The sequence below is a fragment of the Haliotis asinina genome, chromosome 11 (genome assembly GCF_037392515.1).
Source record: "Haliotis asinina isolate JCU_RB_2024 chromosome 11, JCU_Hal_asi_v2, whole genome shotgun sequence".
Taxonomy (NCBI): Eukaryota; Metazoa; Mollusca; class Gastropoda; order Lepetellida; family Haliotidae; genus Haliotis; species Haliotis asinina.
The window spans coordinates 23,566,291-23,581,997 of NC_090290.1; the positions used below are offsets into that span (position 1 = coordinate 23,566,291).

Sequence of the window (15,707 nt, forward strand, 5' to 3'; positions counted from 1 at the left end):
TGTTCCTTCAGTTTCTCATTAACTCTGTAAAGGATGCCCATGAAGGTCCGAGTTAGAGTCTGGACCAGACAATCCCGCGATCAATAGCATGAGCATCTGGGATACCATGACATGTGCCCAGCAAGTCAGCAAGCCAGACCACCCGATCCCGTTAGTCGAATAATATGACAAACATGGGTTACCGAAGATCAATTCTAGCCAGAATCTTCATGGGTCTGTTAGTGGAGAAGACTGTTCAGGTTCAATGATAAGGTGTATGCGTGTATTTCAGCTGGATAGATGAATGCTCATATGTCAGTTGCCAGGTTGTCTGGTGCAACTAAAGACACTAAAGACTACAACCGTCATACAGCCGGACTATATATTGCTTAATATACACCAAAAATTAATTTAGGTTTTGTTAGACTCAGTGGTGGAGTGTAACGAAAAGTACTCATGATAAGTTTACTTAGACTGGTGCTTAGTATTGTTGCGTACAGGACAAACAAAATTACCCAAACAAAACAAAATAAAATAAAAAACTAAGACACTAAATAGTCAAAAGCCCAAACAAACATGTAATTAATCGAATCTGGGCCAGACAATCCAGTGATCAACAGCATGAGCATCGATGTACGCAACTGGTACAAGTTGGCATGCGTCAGCCACGTAAGCGAGTCTGACCACCCGATCCCGTTAGTCGCCTTTTACCACGAGCACGGGTTACTGAAGATCAGTTATATTCTATCCTGGATCTTCACTATTTGAACTCCGACGTAAGATGGATCTGTATATGCTTAATCAAATGGAATGAGAGAATCAATTACTAAACCACGTAAGTCTATTATTCCTCTCATTCAGACCGCCTATCGCATATACAAACCCATCTAACGTTAATACCACCTTCATAAACTAAATATAAAAAAAACAAAACTCTGAAAGTCAAGTGCCTATGGATTTTTTTACTGACATGAACAACAAAACATTTAAACTGATGCGATCATTTTCATTAATTTAGGTTATAATCCAGACGGGCTATTCTCGAAACGTTTCTAGCCCTACGAACTTCTTAAACTCATTCTTAACACACTCAGATGTAGGAGTCGGGGATGAAGGAAGCTCCATGGCTTGTGGGTGGTGTGTCATTGTGTCACGACGGTGATGGCTATTGTAATCACTGGTTCGTTTTCACTTGATAACTGACCGCTGACACATTGCATTAGGATTCCTCCGTGAAGACCCAGGTTATTATTGGTGTTCAGTGACTCTACTTGTCGTAAGAAACGGCTGGCAGGATTGGGTGATGATGCTCGCTTGCTTTGCTGACACACGTCATCGTATCAGAAAGCATTGCTTAGATCAAGGATCATGGTCTTGATCACTGGATTGTATGGTCCAGACACACCGCCGCCATGTAACTTGAATATTGTTGAAAACAAAAATCCCCAATCACCTGTTATCTACATTGGGTATGGTGTGGTGGTGACGGGAAAAAAATACTACAGTACATGTGTTTCATTCCTAGCCTGTCCAACACAGATCAGTTCCTAAAGGTTAATCTTCAGACCTTCCACACTTCGAATGGCACGGAAGCAGGTGACCTCTGGCTGATCTTGTATATGTCATATACAACACGTCCCCGATACATATACACACAAACGATATTATCACCAGATATCCAAACTCGTCCGTTTTGGGCAGGGCAACCACCAAGGCAAACTTTAACATGTCCATCATCCTGTTCAGCGACGTTTGAACTCCGTTCACAACACCGCGTTCACTTTCTGCCACGTGTTCAAGAAACAGTTGAGTGATTGACAGGTCCGCAATCCACAGTCCTGGAACACAAGAGTATAATTAGAACAACTAATGTTATGAACACGCCGTCGATGGATATTTGTTGAAGTCGGTAGCACCATGCTTGTGAGTGAGTGAGTGAGTGAGTGAGTGAGTGAGTGAGTGAGTGAGTGAGTGAGTGAGTGAGTGAGTGAGTGAGTGAGTGAGTGAGTGAGTGAGTGAGTGAGTATGGTGGTACGTCGCTACAGCAAAATTCCAGCAATATCACAGCGGGGGCCACCAGAAATGTGCTTCACAGATTGTGCCCATGTGAGGAATCGAACCTAAGTACTAGACTACCCCACCGTCCGATCGCACTTATGATTGTATACCAGCCTTATAGGACATACAGTACAATTAATCACAATATTTATCAATGAAGTACATCTTACAGTAAGTACATCTTATTGTTAGCTGTTTACTTAACCAACCATCACTAGAGACCCTAAGCGAGTAAATAGTGAGTACATAACATTGAGTACATAACATTGATTTGTAGAGGAGCCATTTAGCTGCACTTCAATATTAATTGTTCGGCGTTAAGACATCCAATCAACAATGCAACAATGGTATGTTTCATCTTGCACATAAGAATAATAGTCCCGCGAAAAACATAATTTGCTAGATAAGTACTTATAATATTTAGCGACGTGAGAGTATAGTTTAATGTATTGTTTACATGAAAACACTTCTATATTTAATATTTATAAGCAGAAAATGTGTATGGTCACTTTGTAATGAGTGTTTTGTCATTTCGGCTTAAGTCACGGAAAGTATAGTAAGTATAATCATTAACTCTGGGTAGTTTCCGGAATACGATTCTGTTAACGTTTTTGGAAACAAATGTCAACTTTTAAAAACATCATCCCTCAAGATACCTGGTGTACATGCTCTACAAATGATTTGATTTCAAACTTTTACTCTACATCTTTTACTTTCATCTAATATCCCAGAAATCGGATTTACACAATGTACAACTACCTCTTCGTACTTGTGGAAATCAAGCCACACTTTCTGTTTTAATACCATAATGCTAACCCATCGCCCTGTCATCTACGGTCCCGTGGCAGTTGTTTTCTACCCTGTTAACTAGGTCCGTTTCATGTCATACGAAACCGATGAATTGCTGCAAAATCTTGCAATTGAAACAAAACTAAATGTTGCAGTCACATGAAATCGACAGACTTCTGATAACGTGTCAAATGTTCTGGACACCTTAATAAAAAGTTGTTCATCAAACCATCAGTAATCTTTTTGCGTGCGTGCGTGCGTGCGTGCGTGCGTGCGTGCGTGCGTGCGTGCGTGCGTGCGTGCGTGCGTGCGTGTGTGGATGGGGAGGAGCGGGAAGGGGTGTACTTGCTTGTAGAACAGCCAGGTAATCAACAAGCGTGAGTAGTGAAATTTCAAATGCATAAGTGGAACTTGCACACCTGGCTGTTCACGTGATCTTAAATTTAACTTGACGAAGTCGTATGAAATCTCACCAAATCTAGCTGTAATAATCCCCAATATCAGAAGACTAATGGAAACGTAAGACTTGGAAACCAAGGGGGCTGTCGTTGTCATAGCACCAGCAGATCCTGAAATCGTCAAGTTGGTCAAGGAAGTGCAGTTGGCGCCTGCCACACTAGAAATATTTCTGGATGCTGCCAAGTACAATGGTGACGTACAGTTGTCACCAGTCACATTGGATGGGGAATCATGGTGTAGGAAGAAGAAGGGGTCAAACGGACTTCCAGGTGCCCAGACGGACAAAACACACAAGAACAGACAGGCAATCTGTAGCGTCATGGCAATTAGGCCTGTTCTCTCTAATCCAATGCGATGTCTCAAAATTGGATACACTAAGGTCCCAAGAATCCCAATGGCGGCGCCAGATCCCATTGCTAGACCAAGCAGTCCTTCAGATATTCCTTGGGTAAACGCATAGCCACTGGTGACGCTGTCAAACCCCAAGACCGTCAAGTACATCATCGCTAGACCAAGGCCGGCGTTAGCAACGTTGTACCGCATGAACGTCTTCCAGCCAGTGTAGATGATGACGATAGGCGAGCATAAGATCCGGAAACACCCACAGCTGGTTTCTTGTTTTGTGTTGTTCTTGGTTTCGTTGATTGTTTTCACTTCCCTGGTTTCACCTATGCTAGCTGTCACTGGGTATCCTGATTCTGTCAGAGCTAGAAACTCACTGGTCTTCCCAGCACAGGTTTTGAATTTCTCTCCTGTTTTAAGAGCTTCAAGTGACGGTTTGTGACTGGTTTTGTCTGGTGTATCATCTAAAGTAGAAAATGAGAAAGCAGTTTCAGTATTCATTTTTTTTCTTAAAGACATTGCGTTATGTTAATTTACGAACAAAGCACCCGTGAAGATCTTCCCATTCTTGTCGTAAGATCGGGATCAGGCAGTTAGGCTCACTAACTTGCAATTTGTTGATACATGTTATCGTATCATAATCGCGTAGATCGATGTTAATGATGTCAGTCACTCGATTGTCTGGTCATAGTTACCCGCGCTTGACTGATTTTCTTCTCTTTTGACATTCAGAGTGAACATTGAACGGAAATTAGACTGCGTCAGAGGAATAACTATGTAGCACAGGCACAGAGAACACGACCTGGAGTGTAACAGCTTTCAAGAGCTTATTTGAAAAAAAGCACTTAATTTATTTTTTTTTAAATTGTTAAAAAATGAATAAAGGATTTTAATTGAGACCGTGTATTCGTGGAATGGGTGAGCGTGATTTGCACTGACTGCAACACCCGCCACACAACCATTTGTGGATTAAAAATAAGACATCCGGTAACCTACACCCTTACCTTTCTGCCAGTATTTCTCCTTCTGTAGAGCTGGAACCTGATTGTAGACATTCCACAGGAGATAGTACTCGATAAACATTGACACAACGTTCCACGCTGCCATGACTAAAGCTCCGTTCCTGACCTTGAAGAAGTACACAATCTCCCCTGAAGCTATTGGGGCGAGGATCTGTGCGGCCAGGTCCATCCTCCGCAGTGTAGCGGTCACATCTGGAGGACAACAAACGAGATGATTATGAAGTGGGGTTTAAAATAACATTTCTCCAGAAAAAATGTAGGTTTCAGTCTTTACCACTTTACAGTGAACGAATATGTTTTTACCCGTTTTTATTTATTTATTTATTTATTTATTTATTTATTTATTTATTTATTTATTTATTTATTTATTTTATTTATTTATTTATTTATTTATTTATTTATTTATTTACGCGAGGAAACCAGAAATGGGCTTCACACATTGCGTGTGGGCATTTGCTAATATTCCAACTATATGGCGGGTGTCTGTAGATAATCGACCCTTTACCAGACACGACATCGTCAGCATCTATCTACATAAATGGGAACCGATGGCACGTGTCTACCAAGTCAGGGAGCCTGAAGACCAATCCTAGCCCGGATCTTCACAGGTTTACACATTGAACCCATGTAGAGAACTGAACCCAGGTCTTCAGCGTGACGAGTGAACGATTTAACCATCTGGCGTCCCCACCGCCCACCTTCTTCATAAGTTTAAAAATAATAATTAAATAAAGTGAACAATTCAGCATTGATATTTTTATTGTGGATCATCGATAATTGCGAAAAAAATGTCAGAGTTTCCCCGATAACGTCAAAGTGATTGAGTTTCTTAAGGAATAATAGGAGCGGTACTCAGAGACCGAGTATAATAATCGTGAGGCCAATGATGACAGGTGGGAAATCAGGTGGGAACTTCCATAACGTGAAAAATATGTGGGTCATGTGAACAAGATTGATCTTTAAAAGTTTAATGGATGTTCGGGCAACTACGCCCATTTACACCTAGTTACCCGAACACCTATTAAAGTTTCAATGATTCACGTGAACAAGCCTTTTTTCAAGATGATATTAACAAAGCTCTGATTTGTCCGCAAAACAGCATCCAGTTTTCTTCACCTGCAAGTCGGTTGCTGTCTTCTCCACATATCTCCACAACCCAGTCCCTTTCAATTATGAGGATCCGGGCAGCACTGCTCAAGTCAGCCAAAACAGCGAAGAATATGATTGATGCATAGGACAGAGTCATCAACCAGCCGTTCCACAGAGAAACAATAAGCCCATGGCACGAGAGATGTATACACAATGCACATGCGCAAAGTGCCACAAACGTGTTCTGTAAAGCCAAAGCCACTTGCGCTGCTGCAATGTATGTTATTGTACGATTATTCTGACGTGTTTATTTCAAGGGGAAAACACTTATACCGAAAAGCTAATGTCTCGTATAATGATTTTAAAAGAAATTCATTCTGTAACAATGTCAAATGTCAAATTCGGACAAACAGTCCACACCTTGAAAAATATTCATCCAACTTCAAGTGCACACCTTGGATCAACGTGAAGGGCGACGTGCAAATGAATGCCTGACCCACCCCACACACCCCGTCTCCCGTGAAAATCATTATTCCTATGCTCTTTAGGCGATGGATCCCATTAAACCATTCTCGCTAGACATTGTATTTACCGGTTAGTCTGTGAGTCCTGTCCACCCAGGCGCCCACCAGAGCTCCCGCCAGGAGAACTGTTATCCCCGTTGCTAGCCCATTGACGGCAGTGAGGAGCAGCGACGTCGGTGACAGCTCAATGAGAAACAGGCCGACTCCAAAACACCACATTTGATCCCCCTACAGCAATGAGTGAGTGAGTGAGTGAGTGAGAGAGTTTAGGTTTTAGCAATATTGCAGCAATATCACGGCGGGGGACATACTTTTAGAAGTTAGAAGATCTCTTCAGACATTTTGAGTTACGCCAGTCTCAAGGTAATATTCCTGAAGTCAAGGTAACTGCCATGTTTTGATAGTAACACGTCTAAATGTATGGCATTCCAAGTACTGCTAAAAATACTCAATAAGTTTTAAAGTCAATTTGTAAAATTAGTTATTTTATATTATATCTTTTCGGGTTTAAGTGTAACAACTCGAAATTGTACGTATTCAACTCTGCACACACTGCACATTCTTTCAGATTCTTCCCGTACAATGTTTCAGAAATCGTCATTTAATAAGTATACAATATATATTCGTGTGTGATATCAAGTCACTTTGATATACAGAGGTTGTCCATTCATAATTTTTTCTTCATCTGTTCCTCACCAGGTACAAAGTTTAAACTACTTTTGCATGGATAGAACCAGAGACTTTTCGCTCCCGATCTGACTAACTGTTTGATCGATAAAATAATGTGCTTTACTGTTGTCTCGATCAGAAATTTTTCTTCATAAAACAGCTAGAGGTGATCGTAAGTGTCGCTTTCCTTTCTCTGTGTCGCTTTCCTTTCATATTCATGTCGTGTTTCAACTTACCCATGTGGACAGGAAATGACTGCAGTACACTCGCAAGGTGATGTTCTTCGACGTTGTTTGTTTTTCGCCTTGGTTGATAATTGGGAAAAAAATCTTCATGAACATCATCCATGAGCATCACGGAATAATTCAGGACTGAGTAAATATCTCATAACAGATACTGGGCCATTTTTACATAGAGGTAAAAGTATTCTAGAAGTCACTTTCCATGATTCAAATTGAACTGAAGCTTTGTAAAATCGCAATAAACTATTAAAAATCACCCGTATTTACGCTTAATACGGAAACAGCTAATGAGCTGAAGCAGGTATCACGTGACGTGACGTGACGTCATATGTGCCTTTTGCCGATTGCATCCTCCTTGATTCTACCGAACAACTTGTTTGGGATTATGCATTCTAAAGCAGTGAAAGAGGATGTTCCCGATGTTGTTTTTTTAACCGGATGTTAAAATGTTTTCGCGTTTAACATTTGAACCAAAACACTTTTCCATTAGAAATTGGGGTATTTTTTCTGATGATCCCTTTCACGCAGCCATCTATTGCAATATTCCCCTTTAACTGTGAATTTAATTCGACCTATCGCTGTGGTTACCTAGTTGACCACCACCACCACCACCACCACTACTACTACTACTACTACTACCACCACCGGTGAGTGAGGGAGGGAGTTTAGTTAAAATGGTTAAAAAGTTTGCCTTCCTGACTAATGTACTGATATGTTACTCGTTCATCGGAAAAAAACTTATTTTCATCCCTGCTGAGTTTAGTTTTACGCCGCCCTCAGCAATACTCCCGCTATATAGCGGCGGTCTGTAAATAATCGAGTCTGTACCAGATGATCCAGTGATCAATTGCATGAGCATCGATCTGCACAAATGGGAACCGATAACATGTGTCAACCAAGTCAGCGAGCCTGACCACCCGACCCCGTTAGTCGCCTTCTACAACAAACATGGTTGCCTTTTGTGTCAAGCAAAAGACCTACCCGAGTAGTAGTAGAGAGGGTGCATGGGCATACTTACTTTTGATAAGTCCGGTATCTTCTGATACTTTGTACCATCTGTATTCGCCATTTTCAGACACCATGATAACTTCTTCACACTTAGGGATATCCAGCTAAAGATTTGATTCCAGGAAATACAAGCTCGCAGTTTCACGAACAACGTTGCCAATAGTCATTGATCAATGACATGCATCGTACTTACAAATCCGGTTTAATGCTGTGCATAGTGAAAATCACGCCGAAGCTAACAGCAAAGCACAGAAACATAATTACAGTACGAACTGTTTCGCAGTTCATAAAACATTTATTTACTATACGTTTCCATATAAATATATATGTTGTCATTAATCACACGATTGATTAAATGCTTAATGAAGAGTCAAATCAGCATATTTCTGTTCTTATACATGGTAAGGATTGGTATTACAGCTGTCATTTTGTGTTTACTTTCTACTTTCACTATTAAGGTTTGTTTATTGTAATTCAGTTATGCTGAAGAACCTCGACACACGAACTCTGCTTCCGATGAATGGTTATAGTAACATACATGGTGAAATTGTTTTTATTTCATTTATTTATTCATTCATTTATTTCTGTATGGATATATTCTCTATTTCTTACTTTTTATTGACTGAATATTTGGAGGGTATATTTTTACTTTTTTTAGGTGGGGGTGGGGGAGGCATTTGAGTGTGTGTGGTGTGTCTTTTTGTTTTGTTTTTTACTTTTTATTTGGTTTGTTGTTGGTTTTGTTTGTTTCTTTGTTTGCTCTTTACGAAGCAATAGTCCAACTGCATAACCCCTGAAGATACGCCAACGTTTGTATAAGATAGTTGTTGTGACCTCGATATACGGTGAATCATTAACACGTCAGCACATTAATATGAACCTTAAATTCACCATGGAATTAAAACGAGTAACCAAACCTTGACAAGTTTAAGAAAGACGTTTGATCACCTCTCCATGCCCAGAACCCAGAACTCTTTAATTTATTCCCCAGAAACCGTCAACGGCGGTACATGAGATAAACGTACATACATTTACAAAATATAAAAGACAGCAGCTTACATAGTTGTAAGATAGGGACAATACTTCATTTTTTAAATGCGTTAAATATATTATTCAGTAACTTAGAAAGGCCTTCAAGGTCGCTTATGCTGGTAGTAGACAAGAGTTTTTTAAGGATTGACAAAATTTGGGAATACTAGGTATTTCGTGTTCAGAGACTGTTGTCGCAGTTGCAGAAAAGCTTCAGATCTGAACAAATAGTGAAACTCATCTCCAACAGCTTTTGATACACAAAGCGGACATTGTCGGTCTTCGCGTGGAATACCCAACCATTGGACAGTCTCAATTGGTAATTTATGGTTAGGTGTTCTAAACCTCAAAATAGGGTAGTTTATAGTTCTTGGAAGAAGATGATATCTTTAAGATTGGCTGGGTTTTAAAATATTTATACCAATCTCCCTTTGAACCTGAATCGACTTGAGACTTCCAATTTTGAAAGAACTGCGCTCTGTAGGTGTTTTCGACCAGTGAGACAAGCCAGGGCGTTGAGCATACAGGCGGATTTAGGAACACGTAGGATAGACCGCAGTTATCAAGGATATGTTTCACAAAACGAAACCAAGGAATTTTACTTGTATTATCCCAGATGTTGTTAACACAGCTGTATATAATCTGGGATGGTTTCCAGTGTATATTCTCGGAGGCTAGTTTATGCTAGAATGAAATATATCTCTTATAGATATTTATACTCAAAGACTCTTTTCCAAATTCACCGTAAAGCATCTAATTTGGGGTGCTGCTTCTCAAACCGGACGCTAATTTCAGAAATTTTAAGTGAATTCTTTCTATTATTTCTACGTTCTCATGTCCCCTATATCTCGGGGCCATACAGAAGAATTGGAACAACCATAACATCAAATGCATCGAAAAGACAATCTAAAGGTAAATTAACATTCCTGGATTTCTTCAAAAGGCAATACATTGCCTTGGTGGTTCTCTCCCTAAGTGCTTTTATTGCTTGGACAAATCGCCCATTCCTGTGAAATGTAATTCCAAGGTAATCGTATGTATCAACAATATTTATAACTTCAGTTCCAAATGTAAAGTGAAATTTCGAAGATTTCGCTGGACCGCTTCCAAATATAACAACTTTCGTTTTGGATAGGTTTTCTTTAAGTTTCTTTTTCCATTTTTGTAAATCATTTGCATTTTCACTGAACATTACGGCGTCATCTGCGTTTAACAATATAATAAAATGGTATAAGAGGTCAATATTGTTTGCTTGCATTTCATATTTAAAACCATTACAGCTACTGTCAAAGAGATGTTGTTCAAGATCGTTTGGGTAGAAAGAAAACAAAAGGGGCGACAGGTTTTCACCTTGTCGCCCATCCTCGTAACACGGAACTTCATCTGATATAGCATTTCCAATCATTACTCTAGATTTTGTGTTATGATACATATTTTTATGAGTGTGAAAAATCTCCCATCTATCCCAGTTTTTGTTCGTTTATGCCACAACCCATTTCTCAAGACTTTATCAAATGCTTTAGTGAAATCTACAAATACTGTATATTGTTTCTTGTTAGAGAGTTTTATTATTTGGATCATCATTTGCATAACAAAAATGTTATCACATGTGGAAAACCCTTTTCTGAAGCCTGCCTGTGTTGGTACTGACACATAATGAAACGCAAAACCCATTTCATACTAGGAAACAAATGACAAACTATATCATTTGCAAACAAGTTTTAATACAGTCATGTAAAGAATTTAATTGTCTTTCCTTTGCATGTTAAGAAGATGATATGTTGCACACTGATGACGTAACACGTCAAGTTTAACACACAGACCCCCCTTATCAAAGTCAGTAGCGAGTGTGACCTCCTTGACATTGCAAGCAAGCACGGAGTCGTCGTGGTGGTATGGATTGGCACAAACGTCGAACAGATGCTTAAGGAATGTTCTGCCACTCCTGCTGTTGAGCAAGGGACAATTCTGCGACGTTGTTTGGCTGACGTTGACGTTGATGAACACGACGTCCAAGTTCATTCCACTAATGTTCAATGGGGTTTAAATCGGGTGAAACAGTTGGCCAGGGAAGGACTGGTATCTGTGCTTGCTGGAGAAAGTCAAGTCTCTGGTAAGACGTGCAGTGTGGGGACGGACGTTATCGTGCTGGAATGTCAAGGGCATTTGCTGATGTCCATGGTTGTTCAGAAGCGGTTGAAGAACAGGTCTTAAAATCTGGACGACATAACGCTGTGCTGTCACTGTAACGTTAATCACAATCAGACGGCTCCGAAATCTGACATTGATTTCAGCCCAAACCATTACACTGTCTACACCAAAGCGATATCTCTCAATAACGCATCCATCTTGATAATGTACGTGTTGCCGTCTGTATACACGTTGACGTCCGTTGGCATAGGATAGACAGAACCTTGACTGATCAGAGTAGACACACTGGTTGAAGAATCTGGGTGGTATAAGGCGATGTTGTTGAGCAAACTGCAGTCTGGCAGCCCGATGACGTGGTGTCATGATGTTTTCACGGTATGGCCTACGACATCTCATACCCACAGCTCGCAGACGTCTTATCACGTCATAGCGCTGACTTGCCGTCTGTTACGTTCTATTGTGGTAAGCGCTGTGTTTGCTGCTGTCTGAAAGCGGTTTCGTTGATGTGCTCGACGGATGTGTCGGTCGTGACGTTGTGTCGTAACCGGAAGTCGGCCTGGTTTCAGGACGGTCACGAACACTTCCTGTTTGCTGATGGCGTTGCTGGAGTCTGTGGACAGTTGATGGATCGATGCACTCCAAAGAGGCGGGCAACCTCGCTCTGTGATGTTCCGGCTAACAGCATCCCAATGGTTTGATTCCTCCGTGGTTCGTTGAGCCGTGGCATTTGTGACTGGTAGTGAAACAATCGAATCATGATGCCTTTTATGCGTCCCAAACCCCACTTTGCTCGTGCATGTCACGGTAACCATGTACCCCATAACATCCAAGAAAACTGCCAGAGTTGTGTTTTGTCGAATTATCCCTTTGTCAGGAAGATTAAATGGGTTCGAACCGAAATCTTCTTATGGTTTCATTTGGCGACCTTACATCAAGTTACCTAAGTGTGATAATTGAATTCATTATGTAAAATTATTTTGAAAATGACGAAAATGGGTTTTGCGTTTTCATTGTGTGTCAGTATATATTGTTGGTATTTAAGAATGTATTCACTCTGTTATTTAACACTCTTGTGAAAAGTTTACCAAGACAACTGAAGATTGTTATAGGTCTGTATGAGTTGGGATCAACTTTACACCCTTTACCTTTATAGATTGGCTTACAACACCGGTAAGCCACGAGTCCGGAAGAATACTTGCACTACTAAAATGACTTGGTTTTCAGAAACCTGGAAACCATCCGTTTACTGGGTAAAAGGGAAATCCAGTTGGTTTCCATTCACTGAAACTAACTGAGTTTCCAACTGGATTCAGTTTTGGATTCTATGTGTTTGGTATTTCTGTGAATGGAAACCAAAAACAAACTAAGGTCAGGAGTTTCTTGTTAGTTTCCATATCTGGAATTTGCAATTGGAAGATTTTTGCAAATGGAAACCGACATAAAACCAGAAAATGTAGTTTCATGTTGGTTTCCTGGACACTGTTTTGAAATAATTAACTTATAATTTGTAATTGTTTGGCAGAACGCTGATCATCCTGGTATCCAGTTGGTTCCCATTCAGTGAAAGTGAGTGACATAGTTTCCAAATAGAATCCATAATGGATACTGTAAATTTATAGTTCTGGAAACGGAATCCTACAAGAAACTATATGGTCATATGTATGTTGTTGGTTTCCATTCCTGAAACCTAGTCACTACAACAATGACAATCTCCAGTTGGTATCCATTCCCTAACCTTGTTTCCTGATACTGTAATCTTGTAGTTCTGGAAATGGAAACTATGCTCATGTGTCGGTTTTCATTCCTGAAACTGAACTTTGAAGATCAATTGCTTCCCCATCATATTGCATTATCAGAATTTACATAGAATAAACAGTATTATATATTTTTAGCGGAGTACATTTAATTTGTAATATTACTTACAAGAAGAAGAAAGGTTAACTGTAACAGTTGTTGAAACCGAGGATACAAAAACAAACATTTCTTTTCTTCACATTCTTTATTTATTCACTGTCAATGATAGGCAGTGAAATGAAGCAGCATCATGTTTACACTATAATACACACAAATATCACAATCTATATCACATATCTATCACATATCTATACATACAAATGGTGAGGTAGCGTCACAACAACTAAAAATGGCTTTTGTCCTTGTCTCTTAGTGTGCCAAGCACACATAGTCTGGATTCTCTGTATTGGTATAAATGAGGCAGGTCCTGGGTTCAGTTCTCTGTCTTGCCAGAGTGAGGTCGGTGGCAAATAACCGAGGTTGGTTTCCGATGGCTTATACCAGTCGACAACAGCAAATACGTGGTCTGTGAACGTTCCCTCGGTTGGCTCAATCGTGTGTGTTTCAGGAAGTATTTCCTGGGCGAGAATATTGAATTTGTCATCAGTCTAGGAGGCCATGATAATGTTGGGAGTGCTTCCCTGCCCATATCCTTCTGAGGTGTAAAGTTCGTTGTTGAACAACATGGTTCGACACTTGTTTGCCCCCTGAGCAAGCATGTTGACCATGACCTCACTGTTGTACATAGCTGAATATGCCTGGGCGAGGAATTGAAGATTTACAGTTGAAAGAGTACATAATTTGTAAGATTGCTTTGTTGAACAAGAATAAAGGTTGCCCCAAAGAGTTGTTGGCAGATCATTCAGTGGATAGTAATGAGCATAAAAACATGACACATTATTAACCTGGGCATCTGAATGAGAGGGAAACTTCAACAATTCAGTGAAATAAGCACGGTGTATATCATCAACATTCACTGGATTAACAATGGAAGACATATCAAACTTTCTCATCAGCTGACATTCTACAGACCTTTTGTTTGTGGGGAATTCAATCAACAAACCATTGTAACGCTCAAAGGCGAAAAGCCAAAACCCATAAATGGAACCAATCTCAGACTCAGACTTTTTGTCAAAATGTCACTCTCAACCCAGTGGCAAAACATCATTTTAGCAGTACCTAAAAACAAATTGTGCATGAGGTCAATGGCATAAAAACTAGAGGGCTGAAAATATTCCAGGTCGAGTGAAACTGTATATCTGTACCCATATCGTGATTCAATCATGTATTTCCCAGACACTGTCTCCGCTGTTTCTGCCAGATTGGAGTATTTTATATGATGTCGTCTATCACGAAGAGGCCACCTGTCTAGGTTGGGAACACCACGGCCTGAGGTTATCATCAATGGCTTGGTGCAGTGGGAGCATCCTTGGCAAGCAGAATGCCCCATGAAGCCACAGAGTTTTCTAGCTGCAGGGACATCAGCTGCAGCACACATCACGGCAGCCTTCACTGTCATCTTCACATCCTTCCACAGTGCCTTCAGTAAAGGATCCAGGAAAGGATTCAACGACTCGGGTTCTTTCCTCATTGCAGGGATGAGACCGACAAGGATGGCATTTTCAGTCTTGTATCTTTCCTCTCTAGGTAGGTTCATCACAACCATATATAAGGCGCCAATCGATATGTCTCTCCTTCTCTTATAGGGGGCAAACCAATCAACATTCAAGGCTAAACCAAAATGGCATTTCGCCATCAAACACATCTGCATAGAGATTCTCGGTGTTTCTTGACCTCCACAAATTACATTTGTCCACAAAACCGGGTGTAATCAGTGTTTTTCTTAAGTCACTTATTTTATTTACTGGAAGAGAATCATTCATCAAATATCCAAACCAAGTTAAAGAAATATGTATTTCTCTCACTTGTGTCAAATTTTATAAAATTGTTCTGTGATTAAACTTCGTGTTACTTTTCAGGTCAGATGATTAGTTTTGATTTATTGATCTGGATCAATATTGCATGATTTTCCTATCTAGAGATATTGTAAATGAATACTTGTTAATAATTGTACTGTTCTCCAAATTTCAGAAATTTGAAAGCAGGAAGAAGGCATTGTTGACGATAGACTGGCCAGAGAAGAAGAAGGAGAAAGTTCTTCCTCTCTTGAGGAAAGAACTGACATCACCTGTGGTGTCAGCTGACGAAGATAACAATGTACTGTTGTCAACTGGATTTTCCCGGGAAAGCAAGAAACTTTCAACGTACAAGAGACAGCTGGACAACCAGCGAATATATAAAGCCAGCGCAAGAGGCAAGAAGAATATGAAAACATGGGCAAGACATCCCAACGACATGAAGGGAAGTGGTGTGCCACTGGATATTCCAAGTTGGCCAGTAAGACGTCCAGATGAAGAAGAGAACCTGAACAACACAACTGAATATGACTCTTGAAAGAGACTTTGGAATTATGACTTTGAAATATATTTTTCAAAAGGGAATAAAAAGCACAGGATATGTTATTTTTTAAATGTGAATTTTGTATGGTCACA

General features: G+C 40.2%; 1 protein-coding gene and 1 pseudogene across 1 annotated transcript; both read right to left on the reverse strand.

The window, feature by feature from the left end:
- Positions 1-906: 906 nt before the first annotated feature.
- On the reverse strand, positions 907-8,331 carry LOC137256017 (solute carrier family 40 member 1-like). Its single transcript, XM_067793673.1, has 7 exons — positions 8,192-8,331; positions 7,168-7,235; positions 6,331-6,490; positions 5,766-6,008; positions 4,632-4,841; positions 3,300-4,091; positions 907-1,817 (listed from the first exon to the last, which is right to left on the reverse strand). Exons 1-7 carry the CDS (start codon positions 8,253-8,255, stop codon positions 1,534-1,536), a joined length of 1,821 nt encoding a protein of 606 aa, XP_067649774.1. The 5' UTR covers positions 8,256-8,331; the 3' UTR covers positions 907-1,533.
- A 5,432-nt stretch (positions 8,332-13,763) lies between these two features.
- LOC137255346 (uncharacterized) lies at positions 13,764-15,038 on the reverse strand (annotated as a pseudogene).
- Positions 15,039-15,707: the final 669 nt, after the last annotated feature.

Coding starts and splice junctions, on each gene's coding strand:
- LOC137256017 (XM_067793673.1), bottom strand. CDS start 8,255: ATGGTGTCTGAAAATGGCGAATACAGATGGTACAAAGTATCAGAAGAT. Junction 6,491..7,167: donor GTCATTTCCTGTCCACATGG/GTAAGTTGAAAC, acceptor TCATTGCTGTAG/GGGGATCAAATGTGGTGTTT. Junction 4,842..5,765: donor AGACAGCAACCGACTTGCAG/GTGAAGAAAACT, acceptor GTTGTCCTCCAG/ATGTGACCGCTACACTGCGG.